We start from the raw sequence: 14,693 nt of genomic DNA, 5'->3' as shown, positions 1-14,693 counted from the left end.
AAGTCAGAGGAATAATAAAAAAAATAGTGAAGTACTATGGAAGACTACATTCATGCTCAAATCGGGAATCTTTGTCTTTTTCTCTGAGCACCAAACTTGCACATTGTTTCACAAGGAGTAGGGGCCAGGACAAGACACCTGTTTACTTAAACTTGCTATATTTTGACAGACCAAGTAGTCAGAAGATGATACTTGATGGTAAGGCTCACAAACATTACATTGGCAAGATTTGCAACACACTTTTGTTTCCTTAGCAATTAGGAAGGGAGAATGCACAGCACTTATACTGCAGTGCTGCTCTTTGACTTCATTGCCATAATCCCCCGTTCTGTTTTAATTGCCTACTGCTTTAGAACTCTGGTGGCTTAGTAACTCCTATTTTTCAAGTTCTTCAACCATATACTAAACACTTCCACTTGGAAAACTTGTTCAGCTATGTGAAATGTTGCACTTTATCCCTGAAAACAAAAAGCAAGGTGCTTTGCCAAAAGCAGCACATGGCAGAGGACAGCAACTGTTTGAAGTCACACATTCATGAACTGGCTAGACTCTTCAATAGCTCCCAACAAGCTGTATGAATATCTTACTGTACCTGAACCCAGGAAAGGGGAGGAAGAAAGGATTTTTAAAAAGTTCTCTTTACCTTTTTTCAAGAATACTGCAAGCAAAATTTCCTCATCTCAAGACTTTTTTTAACCTTTCCAATCATCATTAGCATGATAAAATGAGCCATGCCTTCTTTCCCTTGCTGAGTGCTTCCTCTTCTTCATACATACACAGAACTTCTTTGCAGTTCTACAGCTAACTTTGTATTTTGCAATTAATCAGGGAACTCAAAATGATGTATTGAGTTGAAGAATAGAGCAGATAGTGAAGAACAGATTTTATTTTTTTTTTTAAGAAACAGTTCTATTAAAGTTAGGTGCTTTCAAAAAGCAAATAATAACCTAATCTGAGCTTTTCTTCTCCTAAAATAGTAACAGTATATTGCCCATTATGTGTCATGACATCACTGAAATACTGCTCAAAAGCCATATTCAAGTTTACTTTTAAGCTTGTTCATTTTAGTATGAAGACAGAGCTGATCAAACAGCACCTGACCATTCTCTATGCCATTATATAGATCAAATAAAATAAGCAAGAGACTTTTCTGCTTTTCCCTCAGAAGTAGCAGTAAGTAACAGCAGCTATTACGGGGCAGATTTTCACAATATCTGTAGGATATAAATATTTTTGTTCCTGCTTCCTCCTTTGCCAAAATTGTTTCACACTGGCCAAAGGGTAAGAATGATAGATGTGTATGCTCAACATTCACAGAAGCCTCATTTCTTTAGTAAAACATAGAATACAGGTATGCTGAAGAACCTGAAAAAAGCTACTCAGAAAATAAGGCTACCACGTAGTACCATGCAGTTAATGTTCTCAACTCCATGCATTCACCAGTGATGACAAGATCAAGAGTTAGCACTATTCAGTTTCAGTAACTCTAAAGATCACGTGAGTTCGAGGCAAAGGGAAAAGCCAACACAGGATGCAGCAAAGTTTGCATGTTGGAATAGCAACATTAAAGAAATTAGAGTAAAAAGTAATAAATCAAGGTGTCCGACAAAACCACTGGAATTACAAACATTAAGTATTACCACTGTCATTTTCCCAAAAAGCCTGCATTAACCATCTATGCTGATGCTGCAACAAACCACTGAGGCTAGAACAAGACCAGGAACGCTTCTGGGGAAGCATAAAGTCTGGGCAGAGACCGTAGGACCAACACAGCAACATGGTAAGACTAAGAGGGAAGAAAATCTTATCAGGATGACAAAAGGGGGTAAAAAGATTAATCTCTATTAACATGTAGGAAAAGTTTTAAAATACTTCATTAACTTGAAAAATAATGCTTGATTGAAACATTATAAAAGTAGTAAGCACGACTCATTAGCCTTTCGTTTAGAGGAATCAATACAAAGGACTTCATGTTTGAGACTCAAGGTGCTGAAAAAGGTTCTACCAGAGTACCATGGAGAACTAGTTCAAACTGCAAACTTCCATCATTTTACACAACTTAAACTTGCAGTGCATTCCCTCTGAACATGACCTCTTAATCACATTTCCATTACTGTTATTTTAAAATGGAATTAAGTATTAAAAGAGCATGTGAAACAAGCTTCTGTTAAGTCTAGTGGCAGTATTTTATTTTTTTTAAAGTATACTACATAGTGGAAGAAAATGCCGCTTACCTGAAATGCCAACTGAATTGTTTCCAGAGTTTTGGAAGGTTTACAGACAACTGACAAAGCAATGACAAATTCCCGAATGTCAATTATGCCATCTTCATTCTGTGAAGGAAAATGTCAGCTCAAAACACTGCAATTTGTCTGAGAACTTTCATAACTAACAGTTGCTAAAGATGCAAAATATTCGGGAAGATCATTACAAAAAAGTCTCACTGAAATGGAATTCAGGGCAAGAACCTGGGTCAAAGCTCTGCGGGCTCTTTTCAGAGTCTCAGTCAGCAGTCACAATTGAAAGATTCTTGGAAGACAGTGTTGCTACTGTCACCCTTCACTTGCATATTTAAGATTTTTATGTTAAACCATCTGAATTACTGGGTCAAAATTAAAATCAGAGAACCAGAAGACAAGGTAGCCAAATTTAAGCCCTGAATACATGACATCTGCTCTCTCGTCTAACAGAGAACACTGTGGACATATCCATCTCTTGGTCCAAACAGCACCTCATCCAAAGATAATAGCCATCCCCCCTATCCTGACTCATTGCCAGAGGAATGAAAAACTGGCTCATTTGTCACCTTCCTAGGTCCTTCGGGTTTCAGACATCCTAGAAGAACAAATCATTTATTTACAAGTTAAGGGAAATATCAGCTAATAGGCATTGCATTCAGTTGCAACAAGCTGCAGCAGAGGTTTAGCCTGAAACCATCTTTTTTCTCTTCATATTTTGCATCTAGAAAGAAGATCAGTTTTGTCCAACTAATACTCCTTTTAATTTCTACCTGAATGCATGCTTTTAGCTGACGACAGGTGTCCTTACCTTGCTGAAAGGGAAATGCAGCAGACAAATACTGCAGTGAAGTGCTCAAAAGTACTTAGTGCTGGCCCAAATCAGACTCAGTGAATTCAACTGGAACAGAATTAGGCTAAAGCAGAGTTTACCAAAAGTAGTATAATTTTTAAACACAATGTTGTTTCTTACCTCATCAAAAAGTGCAAACATACTTTCTAATGTGTGAGAAACTGGAAATTCCAAGTATGCTGAAAACTCTTTAAGGTCAACCTTTTCTTTTTTCATTTTCATGGCAATTCCAGCATATTTGTCAAGATCATCTTCAAGTGTTTCTGGCTTCAGCCTAGAAAGCATATTTTTTTTTCCACATTTTAAAAATAAAAACCCAGTTTAACAATACAACTTCCAATATATCAAATGAAACAATGGATGATAATGGTGTAAAGCTTTACAAAATCTGGAATCAGAATTACTAAGCAACTTTATTATAAAGTCATGTATTCCTGTAATTTTAAGTCTCCTGTTAGTTCTTGAACTGTATTATAAATTATGGCAAGGGCTTAGGAACCCTGGTCAATTTTATGTAATTTATTCTACCTTGATTATAAACCGTATGTGTAAGCAGTTCAACATGAACAAGAAACACAGTCTAGAACCAGCTAGTAAGAAAAAACAGGCATTGAGAACTAGGTAGGATTTAGGTCACCTGGATATGGCCCTATTGTAGGACAGTAACATAAACCAATTACAATTCCAAATTTACTAGTGTTACTGAACAGGAAAGACCTGATGCAACTTGCCTAGAAGAAATCAGGGATTGCATAATACAGATTATACTGTTAATCCTGTTTGTCAGTCCTCATTTTTCACATTCAGTCCAGAGTTGGACACCATTATGAGGTGACCCAAAGTTATAGCAGTTAATACAGCTACAGAAATTCCCTCAGTCCTTCTGATTGCCGAATCAGACTTGGACCATTGAAAGAACAGCTTTAGATTTATGCAGGTATCTACTGCACAGTTAGTTGGTTGGTTTTGTTGTTTTTTTCCCTTAAGTCAAGCTTTCAGCTTTTGCTTTGCAAAAATAAATCTTACTATGACTAAATGGTGCTTCTAAATTCCCTCCCTAATATAACATCAACAAAATCTCGATCAGCAGGTTTCCTCTGAACTGATTTAGGGTAATGCGGGCATCCAAACTTCCCAGTCAGAAGACAGAAGCAGCCCATAAAATCTTCTACAATATTCTGCAGTTGTCTGTTTTGCTCTGTTCGCTGCTGCAGATAAGGAAAAGCAGTACTCACAAGCTCACACCAGAATTGTTCCCAGACTGCAGCTGGAACAACTCAGCAGTTTTGTCACAGTGACAAGAATGAATACAATACTTAGTAACAGCATTCTCAGGAGCTTCTGAAAAAAGATAAGAGCATTCCTGACGCCAAAATTATCTGATACGTCAACTCCAGACCTTGACTGCTTGCTGAAACGACTCTACCTAAAAATCACTACTTTTAAACAATAACACTACTATGTTGTCTGTCATTACCTAAACTGACTTACCAAAAATGGACTAAGCAAACATCACCAAGCCCTGCGTTGCTGAATTATAAGACCTGAACATGCAAGAATTCTTCCAGAGACCCGAGGCCCCTACAGAACATAGGTGCTTTAATGCCAGGATGGAGAACACATATATCTTAAGTTTTGGTCCTAGACACTATAAAAAGCGCAGTGAAACATTCCTCTGCAAACATTCATTTTCCATGATCAAGTAGAAAAGCAGCAGGAACAATGGCAAAGGCATTCATGGAGGATCTGAAATACACACAGGACTCAGCTTCTCACATGCAGGCCATAAGAAGTGTCCACAGACAATACATCCCCACTGTAATAACTGAAATAGTTTTTAACTGTAGGATGAAGGATAGCTGGCATCCAAATCCTCCCTTGAGATACGCTACCACTGACAATAGACAGTCTTAACATCTGTCTCTAAATCACAGAGATCTGATTTGCAATGAAATGACTCAAAATTCACCTCCTAGAACTGGCAAGTAGCATTTGAGACTTCTGAGATCTCTTCACCAGTCAATTAAGACTAAAAAGCTAAAAAATTCAAAGGCAAAACCTTGTACAGAGTGCAGCATGGCTTGCTACAAATCTTACCAACATTTTGTGGTTTGGATTTTATAAATATAGAAAGAGATGTGAGTCCATCTCAAAGATCAGCAAGGCAATTACTGCTTTGGCTTGAGTATGACCGTGTTGTACTTAATTCAAGGTGGGCTCACTTCCTTCTACCCTTTTCAGAATCAGAAAATAATTGATGTATAGATGACCAATATCTGCTATGCTGAAGTCTTTTGAAGCCAAGTATTCTAAACTCCAGAATAGGTTCTGAACCAAAATGAAACAGTTTGAACGTCTCAATTCCTTCTAAGTTTTTACTTATATCCCAATAAAGGCTATAAAAAGCTACAGAGCCAACAGTGGATGTCTGCTCGTGAAATCATGCTTATTTACATAATGGCTTCCATGCAGGATCTAGTCTTTATGATACATGATATTATTTGCTGTTGTGGCATTTTGCTTCATTTTTTTAGGCCAGTGCACACAAAAGAGAACAAAATATCATTCCCAAGTCCTTGAAGATAGAAAGGGCATTTTCCAAGATTATTAACAGCTCTGCATTAAATCACAAGGAAAACTAGATCCCTGAAGGTACAATATTTTCAGCATAATTACCACCATTTTTAGCAAGTGAGATGTCTTACCTCCTTAAAGCTAGTTTCTAGTTGTATTTAACTATTTGAAAACAAACCCCTTTCTTGCGTGCTGGGAACATGCCAAAAAACTAGAGTCTCACAAAGCTGGAAGTTGCAGAAGAACAGCCAGATCCTGTAGCTATCTACTGTAAACTGCAAACTCATTGAGAAACATACCTTGAGCCAGAAAAGCAAAATACATTTAATTTTGTTTCAGCTGATGTACTTCTGCACAACTTCTTGTCATAATGGAGAAAGGATAGTGCAAACAGCTGCAAAACCGACCTTCCAAATACTCCAGCATACCCTGCCCAGATCCATGAGGCAGAGGCTATCATGGTTGGTATTTGGTTAAGCCTGACGCATGATCACCTCCTGTAACGGCCAGTATTGCTTTTATCATGAATGCAGATGGTCGACATTCTCCAGTTTTTTTCTTGTTATAGATGACCTTTGATTACGCTGAAGTCACGGCACTGTTAGCTGTGAGAACTTTGGGGATGCAAAGTTCTGCCTGCAGTCTGGACCACCGTTTCAGGCACACACGGACAGCAGTTGTTTGCCTAGTAGTCTGGATGGTAAAGGCTAGTGAGCAAGAACAGACAGGCACCAGGCCTGTAAGATTATTATCTCCTTTCAGATGTTATGAGTCTACAGAGGCACTGCCTGGTAAAATCCTCATGGCCAACTGGATAAAATATTGGAGAACAATAGTCAAAATGGAGCTGCTGTTTAATTCAGGTCATTCTCACCAAAATACTATGGCTTTTACGAGACAGCAGAATTGATTCAACACAAGCAGGTTTACCAACATTGAATTTCACCAGGGCCAGGAAGTATTTAAGGAGGTAAACCTTACCGGCTTGCTAAGGTTGTAGAATATTCTTCCAGGGCAGACATCACTAGTACCCATCACATGGGTACAGGATGCCAATAATACTCAGGCAAATGAAGGAGACAGTTAAGGATCCAAAAAGAATTCCAAAACAAATTGCTGCTTGTTGTTAAAGATTAAATTACTAAGAGTAATCCTACTGAGAAAACTAAGAAATCTAGAAGGCAAGCACAGAGAGCTCTTCTGAAATCTGACCTGAAAAGGATGATTTGGTGCAAACCATACCTTTTAAAAGAAGTGGACATAATCAGCAAAGCCATACTGTCTTCAGTAAAAAATACAAAGAACCTCAGAGTCCGTGTACTAAATGCACACATCAGATCAAGAACCTGCCAAATCAAAGGGTCTTGTGCCACATGTATGCCAATAATAAAATGCACATTCACCATGACACCACATTACGTCCTTGCTGTACTTTCTAGACTTACTGCTTTTTGACACACAAAGTGGAAGCCAACTACCATACTGGAAGAGAAAATGTGCCATCTTGTACAAGTACCAGTGTTGCTTAACTTTCAAAAAGAAATTTAAGAGAAAATAAGATGAAAAATCTTAACTTTTACAGAGTATTTGCCAGCAGGACTTTCAAGTGAATACAGAAAGTCAGGAAGCAGAAAACTATAACAGAACTTTGTGAGACACCCTCACTCACTCTTGCTTAAGGTTCCAAATCATACCTGGGCTTTTAAAAGTGAAAGGTTTGGGAGGAAAAAAAACAACCAGGAAGCAATTATGTAAGTAATACAGTAGAAGAGTACTGAATGTTAACAAATTGAAGGGCAGATGGAAAACAAGAAGAGAGATCAGTAAAAAAAAAAAATTCAAGAAGAGGATAAGCAAACAGATGATCCTGCCCAGAAGTCTGATGAGCCTATTAATACTACTTCTCCTCCAAAGATGCAAAAGGCATGGACCACTAAAATTAGTTAAGCAAAATCTCAGGTTACATCAAGACCTGATTTTATAAGCCTCATCTGACAACAAGCACAACACAGGCACTAAAAAAAATTCTACTTTGGATATACGCTATGTTTGGTTTTTGGGTTTTTTTTAAAGAGAGAAGAGAGATCTAATTTTCAGAAAATAAAACTGAGAATAATCACAACTGAAAATATTAGAAAAATTATTTGACTGAAAACTGGGAATTCTCAAAGGAGCTACAGATGGCCTAAAAGCTACAGTTCCATAAGAAAGGGGAACCAACAATTAAGGCTAGAAGCTCCTTTTAGTTCACAGGCAAAGTGAATGCAGGAATTAGAATGAACAAAAGTTTGAGACAATAGGAACAAATCAATTCAAATCAGAACTTGTGTATCCTCCTTGCAGGCAACTACCCTAAACCAGCTCATAAAAAGTATTGCAAAAAGATGGAGATGAGACTTAATTATACTGTATTAAAACTTTCTAAAGGAGAAGATATCCAGAGGTCCTTAATAAGGCACAAAATCCAAACAAGCTTCAATGTAACATGGTGATAGATTCAGTCAAAGTACAGATGGAGAATTGCTTTAAACAGTGGGGTAATTAATTGCAGACTAAATCACCAAATGAAGCAGAGGATTTACAGTGTATGAAGGCTACAATAAAGACTGCATATAGCTTAGTAATCAGCTCATTGGTCAGACAGATTATCAGGCTCAAGAGAAGCATAACTCCTTGAGGACTAATGAATGAAGAATTTGAGAAGATGAGACTATGATCAATTGATCTCTTTGATACAGCAGTCTTTACCACAGAGTTCAGTATAAGGCAGCTGAGTTTCAGCCGGCTGTGACCTGGCAGCTGTATAGGTGTGTTAACAGAGCCCAAGCTCTTCATCAGATGAAGCATAAGAACTTGCTGCTGTGGCTGCATGGCTTCTGGATTGGATCCTATCCAGCTGGGCACAGACTAAGCAAATTTTACCGACAATGTTCATGAACCCTGTAGATACATAACATGAACAGAAGTAACTCTCCAGGGTAGCAAAATAAGGTATAACTTGATTTCAAAGAGTCTAAACCAAAAACAAGTCTGAATTTGCCTTACTATGAAAATCTTGCATTTAAAATGGGATGTTGCCTTGAAGGTATGTTATTGCTCAAAAACAAGTACTTAGACTGGATGCAAAATCCATTGAATAAAATTTACTGTTCCAGTTATTTAGGGAGGTGATCAGATGAACTTAACGCCTCCTTGGCCTCAAAACCTTTGAATAAACAGCAAAATGACTGCATCACCAAACATGCATTAGAGATGAAGTCACATTACAATCTTCATCCAATTGTGCCAGAAAAATACCATCATAATAGCCTTCTTATTGGCACAGATCCAAATCAAGACAGGAAAATATTTCACCAACGTACAATTGCTCAAACCAGACATAACTTTTCTGTTGTGGGGAACCTCACACACAAATGGATGTAAATTGTTTTAGAGGCAAAAAAACCCAAACACCCAGAAAAGCATAATTTAGAAGAGCAGCTTTAAATTGAGCAGATAGAAGCCAGACAATTTAACAAGAGGATTAAACTGAATCCTGGGATTATCAACTGCAAGATAACAGATGTGGGTGGTTTTTTGGGTTGTTTTTTTTTGGTGGTGTTTGCTTTTCTTCCTTAGTACTGTAAATTCAGAGCCTTTAGAACAAAGCAAGAATCTGTTTCCCCTTAGAATTCTCTCCTGTCATAATGGAAGTCTTTTCAGATGGAGGTTCCAACAATGAATCAATATATGCTTGTCATCTGAATGCATAATATATGCTGTCCTACACTGTGTATTCTCCAATAGATTTTTTTTTTTTTTTTTTCATTTATGTATACCAGCTGGAAGATGAAGGAAGAATTAGTGGAAGGAAATAAAGTACAGAATGGAAATATGAAACTGTGCTCTATACTTTCAGGTGAGGAGACAAAAAATAAGGGGTGTTTGTATCTTAAAGCAGTTAACAGGATGAGGCTGTAAATTTAGTTTGTGGTTGTCCAATAGGATGGGAAGAGAAACAGGAGAAAAAAACCTGGAAAACAGAGCAACAAGTTTTACTATTTAGTTTATGTGATTTTTTTTCCACTGTTTGCTGAAGCTCTTCTGAAAGGCAAAGCCAGAGGGAACTGATGCTATGAGAAGAGAGGAACCACACTGCACATCCTAAGCTACAGTTTCATTAGACAGTCCATCTAGCAGTAACCTACTCAAAAGATCAAGCACTTCTTTGTGCTTCTTGGGAAAGGGTGACCCCTCTGCCCTCACTATTATAATGTTAATCCAGTCACAAGACTGCTATGGCAGCACTGTTCTTCCTTCATAGATGTCACAGGAAAGGTCAATTAACTCTTAACTGTATCAAATATTAGGAATCCCACAGTACTCCTGACCCCCTTCAGGAGATGTCTTCTAGCTTTGTTCAGGAATAAACACTTCAGACACTCTGCTCACTTGTGTTGTGGTTTAACTGAATTTCAGACTGAAAATAATAATTTTATAATCTACTCATTAAGATCTAGGGGTGCTGCTTGCAAACGTAGAACAGTATTGGTTTAATTTTACATTACTGTTTCCTCAATTGTAGTATGACAACATTCCATATATATTCATAAATGCAATATTTTTATATGAAGAGAAAACTATAAACATATATAATAAAGATGCACCTTACATATAAATATTGCATATGCTCACCCAAGGCTTCTCACAAGCTTTGCAAATTCTAAAAGACACGTGTCTGAAGGCAGACGAAGTTGTCCTTCAGCCAAAGCTAGCTGACAGTCTTCAAACGTATAGTCTGTCACTGGAACTCCCAATGCCCTTGAATAAGCCAAAGAAACATGTTAAAGCAAAATAATCTAAGAAAAAAAAAAAAGGAGTTAATCTGCTGAGTTTATAGCAAGAAATCCTGTAACAATTATGCTCTCTATTACAAAGAACTATAAGAGTGAGCCCATAAAAGGAAGTTCAACATAGAAAGAATGAAATATGGTACTCTATCAATTGCAGAACATCTATTTTGACTTTACAAGTACACAAAAATATAAAAGAATAAAAGAGAAAAATTAGGCAGTGCAGAGGTTTTCAAATTCCTTAATATTTTCATTGAAGTGAATAACAAGGGTTTCAGAATTATTAATCTAGAACAAAAATATATTTAGTAATAGTTACATTAAATTTTTATATTATTATACTAACATATTAACAAATCAATAATCACCCAGGCAGAACAACTATTACCTTCAGATAAGATTACAATTATACAACAGGCAACACTACTCTATAAAGAATGGCTTTTATACTTTATGTTCTAGCAAGTAAACTCTAAGCAAACACAAGGGTTTAAGGCCTTGACTGTGTAAGGACTGCTCAGCAATAACAAAAACATCCCTGTACTACCAACACTATTTTCACCACAGACCCGAAGCATAGCCCCATACTTGCTACTATGGAGAAAAATAACTTTATCCCAGCCAAAACCAGCAGTAACACAAGAAAGGTAGAAGACAAAATATTCCCAAGTTTTTATATGCCAAACAATTAAGTACTTATTTTTGCTTTACTTCTAACTTGGTGCTCTGTAGTAATAGCGGCACCAAAAGAGATTTCAAAGAAATCCAGATATTGTAGTTGCACTGCATTTGCTGCACCCAAGTTGAGAGAAAGACCCTTCAGTTTGGAAGAGACCTTTAAGAATTCAGTGTACAAACATAAGACAATTTAGAAAGCAAACACTGCTCCATATAAGTAGCTCATCTGCATGTTTTCTATTATACTTGATTTTACTTATACTAGTACAGAAAGTGATCTCCTTTGTGCAACCTTTTTTAACTTGATGAAGTCTTCACAAAATTTTTCTTCTTGACTTACCTTCATTCTTTCCACCTATAGGTTTTTCTATCTTACTACTTTTTTGATCTGTGAAGTTAAAATACAGTAATGACAAGATCGATACAAAACCCTGAGGCATGCCACAGTCATTTTGGCTTTGACAAAAACTCTGCATTTAATTTTACATTTTATTATGGACAGTTTGATCTGTAATGGCAGTTACCGCTCATGTAATAACAACCTAATTTCTGTTAAGTAGCCTCTTCCCCAGAATCTCATTACAAGGCCTTTGAACACCAACATAAGTAGCATAAACCAGTTCTCTTTTATCCACCAATTAACTGTCAAACTTCAGGGATTCTAACATATTAGTAAGACATGCACTTAACATTAAACCCTACTGATCAGGGTTTCTCTCTTCTCTCTAAGGCCAAGGAAGTCAAATATTCAGGAAGAACACATCACTAAGATATTCAAGCTCAAGTACCAAATACATTAAAAAAATTAGGTATCTTTTATAATCTACTTATGAATTGAACAAGGACATACAGGGTAGTGATTTTAGATGAACAGCCTCCTCCTTGCAAGAAGAAACAAACAGGAAGGAACAAAAGTAAAAAGTCAACTAAATGAAAAGATACAGCTACATAGAAAAGGCTTCTTAAAATCCTGCAGACTGTTGAAGGCTAGACTGCCCCGTGTGGGCGATATGAAGGGATTAGATTCAGTTCTTCCAGATTTTTCACTTCTTGATCTGTCCCTGTTTCATCACTCCACTCCTCCTATGAATAGTGTCCTAGTAGTATTTGCAAATCAGAAGTCACATTAATGGAATGGACACAAGGTTCTTGTGGTATCGTGTTTCATCCCATAGACTTATGGTTAACATAGTAATGAATGGTGTGTAAAATCCAGATGAAGAACTCCCCCATGCTGTGGGATTTAAATTCATTTCCAAGTTCCACCTGAATTAGAGATCAGGTATTGCAGGTCTTGTCAGTATTTCTTTATATGGTATTCAATATAACATCGTATTATACAGCGTGAAATAATTGGTATAATACAAAATCAGTTTTACTTGGAAGAAGAAAAAGGGGTGGATGACAGAAGGAGAGTTAATTCCTTTTTTTGTACTGTGTGCACACGAGATCATCCTTACAAGACAGCCCTATTAACTGAAAGTGAAATAGATGAACTACTAGGGCAGCAAGGAGACACTATAAGCAGTACTAACCAGAGTGGCTTACATAAAAGAATATGGTAATAACCAAAGATCTTGTCCAGCCAGGCACATTACACGAAATTTCATCAGATCTTAAGGCAACAATAGGTATAGCACATAACAGAAATACAGGAGCTCACAGACAAACAGCTGAAGAGTAGGGCAGCTACACAGAAAAGGGGAAGCTAGTTAAAAGTTAAAAGAAGAAACTGTAAGTGTAAAGTGTTCGTTTGTGGTACAAAACAACACATCTTATGGAATCAGAAGTGACAAGACACTTTTCAAAAAAAGATTCTGAGAAGACAAAAAAAAATCCAGTATGACTCAGCAACTGATTAAGGTGGCAATTAGAACAAAAACTTTTTTAAAAAACATTCTCTCAAGGAAAACAGACAAGTTAAAACATAACCATAAGGTGAGAAGCCAAAGCAAGGAACAATAACGTGTTAAAACTAAAAGCTAGACGCTTTTCAAACACATCAAAAGAAAGATGACTAAGAAAGATCAGGCCACTCAGGCCGGGAGGGGGGGTGGGGGGGGTGTGCGCGGCGGCACGGGGAGGGTAGAAGCCTGACTGGCTGTCATCCCAGAACCAATGCCAGATTTAAATAACTTCTCATAAATAATGGTCCCCAAACATGTCAAAGGAGCCCAGCCAGAGGAATAAAATATATATTAAAAAAAACCCAACACCCAAACCCACAAAACAAAACCCAACAAACACCAAAACTTAACTGATGATACAGAACAACTTCCAAACAAAAGCAGGGACCATGCCAGATTCAGCCAAACCATCAGGGGGGAAAATACAACCTGCATCTTTTGATAGCTGCGTCCACCCCTTACAGGAAGAGTATTTGGGCCAGACGTACAGTGATACCAGTACAGGAAAACTCCCACTACAATTAATGCCTGCATGTATGCCCAGTGTCAACACAATACACAAAACAGGACTGAGAAGGATAAAAGCATCTTCTCTTGCTCACCTGTTGGCAATTTTCCAGCCTATGGACTTTCAAAAAAAGCAAAATGAACTGAAACAGTGTTTATATATATATCCAGACTTTCAGAATTACAAAATCAGAAGTAAAGAGGAAGAAACAAGTTTTGCTCACAGTAAAGTTCAGTCACAGGATCAACCAAGGTCAGGGCAATTAGAGTTCAAGGGGCTCGAGTTCAGAAGGTAAATCACAAGCTCTGTAGGGCTAGCAGTTTCAACATGAAAGGACCTTTATTTCAGCTCAGAATGCTGAAGAAACTGAAGCTGGGGAACATATAATGTTCATCAGTTGTGCTAAGACTTGTGAATTTTTCCATTTCTTTGAATAAAGACTGGCATACTAGAATTCACTGTAAAGCCTGGGTGCAATTGCAACTCACAGGATCTTCTACAGAAGCAGTTACCAAACTATTCTAACTTATCTCTGGGCAATCTTTCTCTACTTTAATTCAACTGCTAGGAAAAGAAAAGATAATTTGAGATGCAAATTGCAAGTGCAACTCACTGTTTTTAATAAACTAGAAACACAGCGGCTTTTCTCATATCTTTATTTGGAAGCTTCCCCCCCCCCCCCCCCCCTTTTCTTCATATTACCGCTGCTTTCATAGTCAGTTAACCCAAGCTTGGCCTTTTTAATGTTCAGCAATTTTATATAGCCAGACATGCATGTCTGGCTTGACATAAGACCTTGAGACATTTTTCCTCCCTACCTTCCATGAAATCCCATTTACCTTTCCTGATATCACACTACATGAAATTCCAAAGTCAGCGAGTCACTTAAAAAAAAAAAAAAAAACAAACCAAAAAAAACCCCACAAACCAAACCCCAAAAGCCTCCTGCAAACCCAACCTGTTAAACACAGCAGTGTACTTGTTATACCCTTCCCTTCTCACACCAAACAGCTCCCTATGTCTAACACTTGTGCAGTCATAAAATAAAAATAAATTATCAACTTTCTCATTTTCCGCATACCAATCCACTACGCACACAAAATT

General features: G+C 37.4%; 1 protein-coding gene across 1 annotated transcript in view; it reads right to left on the bottom strand.

The window, feature by feature from the left end:
* Positions 1-14,693, bottom strand: part of LPCAT1 (lysophosphatidylcholine acyltransferase 1) — a 68,365-nt gene that overhangs the window by 12,976 nt on the left and 40,696 nt on the right. The window contains exons 10-12 of the mRNA XM_056332793.1: positions 10,339-10,464; positions 3,211-3,364; positions 2,235-2,333 (exon numbers count right to left, since the gene is read on the bottom strand). Of these exons, the coding sequence (XP_056188768.1) occupies positions 2,235-2,333; positions 3,211-3,364; positions 10,339-10,464 (379 nt within the window). The remainder of the gene's footprint in view (positions 1-2,234; positions 2,334-3,210; positions 3,365-10,338; positions 10,465-14,693) is intronic.

The sequence above is a fragment of the Falco biarmicus genome, chromosome 3 (genome assembly GCF_023638135.1).
Source record: "Falco biarmicus isolate bFalBia1 chromosome 3, bFalBia1.pri, whole genome shotgun sequence".
In the NCBI taxonomy this organism is placed as follows: Eukaryota; Metazoa; Chordata; class Aves; order Falconiformes; family Falconidae; genus Falco; species Falco biarmicus.
The sequence above is the reverse complement of the archived record's forward strand: the minus strand, read 5'-3'. Positions and strand labels throughout refer to the sequence as shown.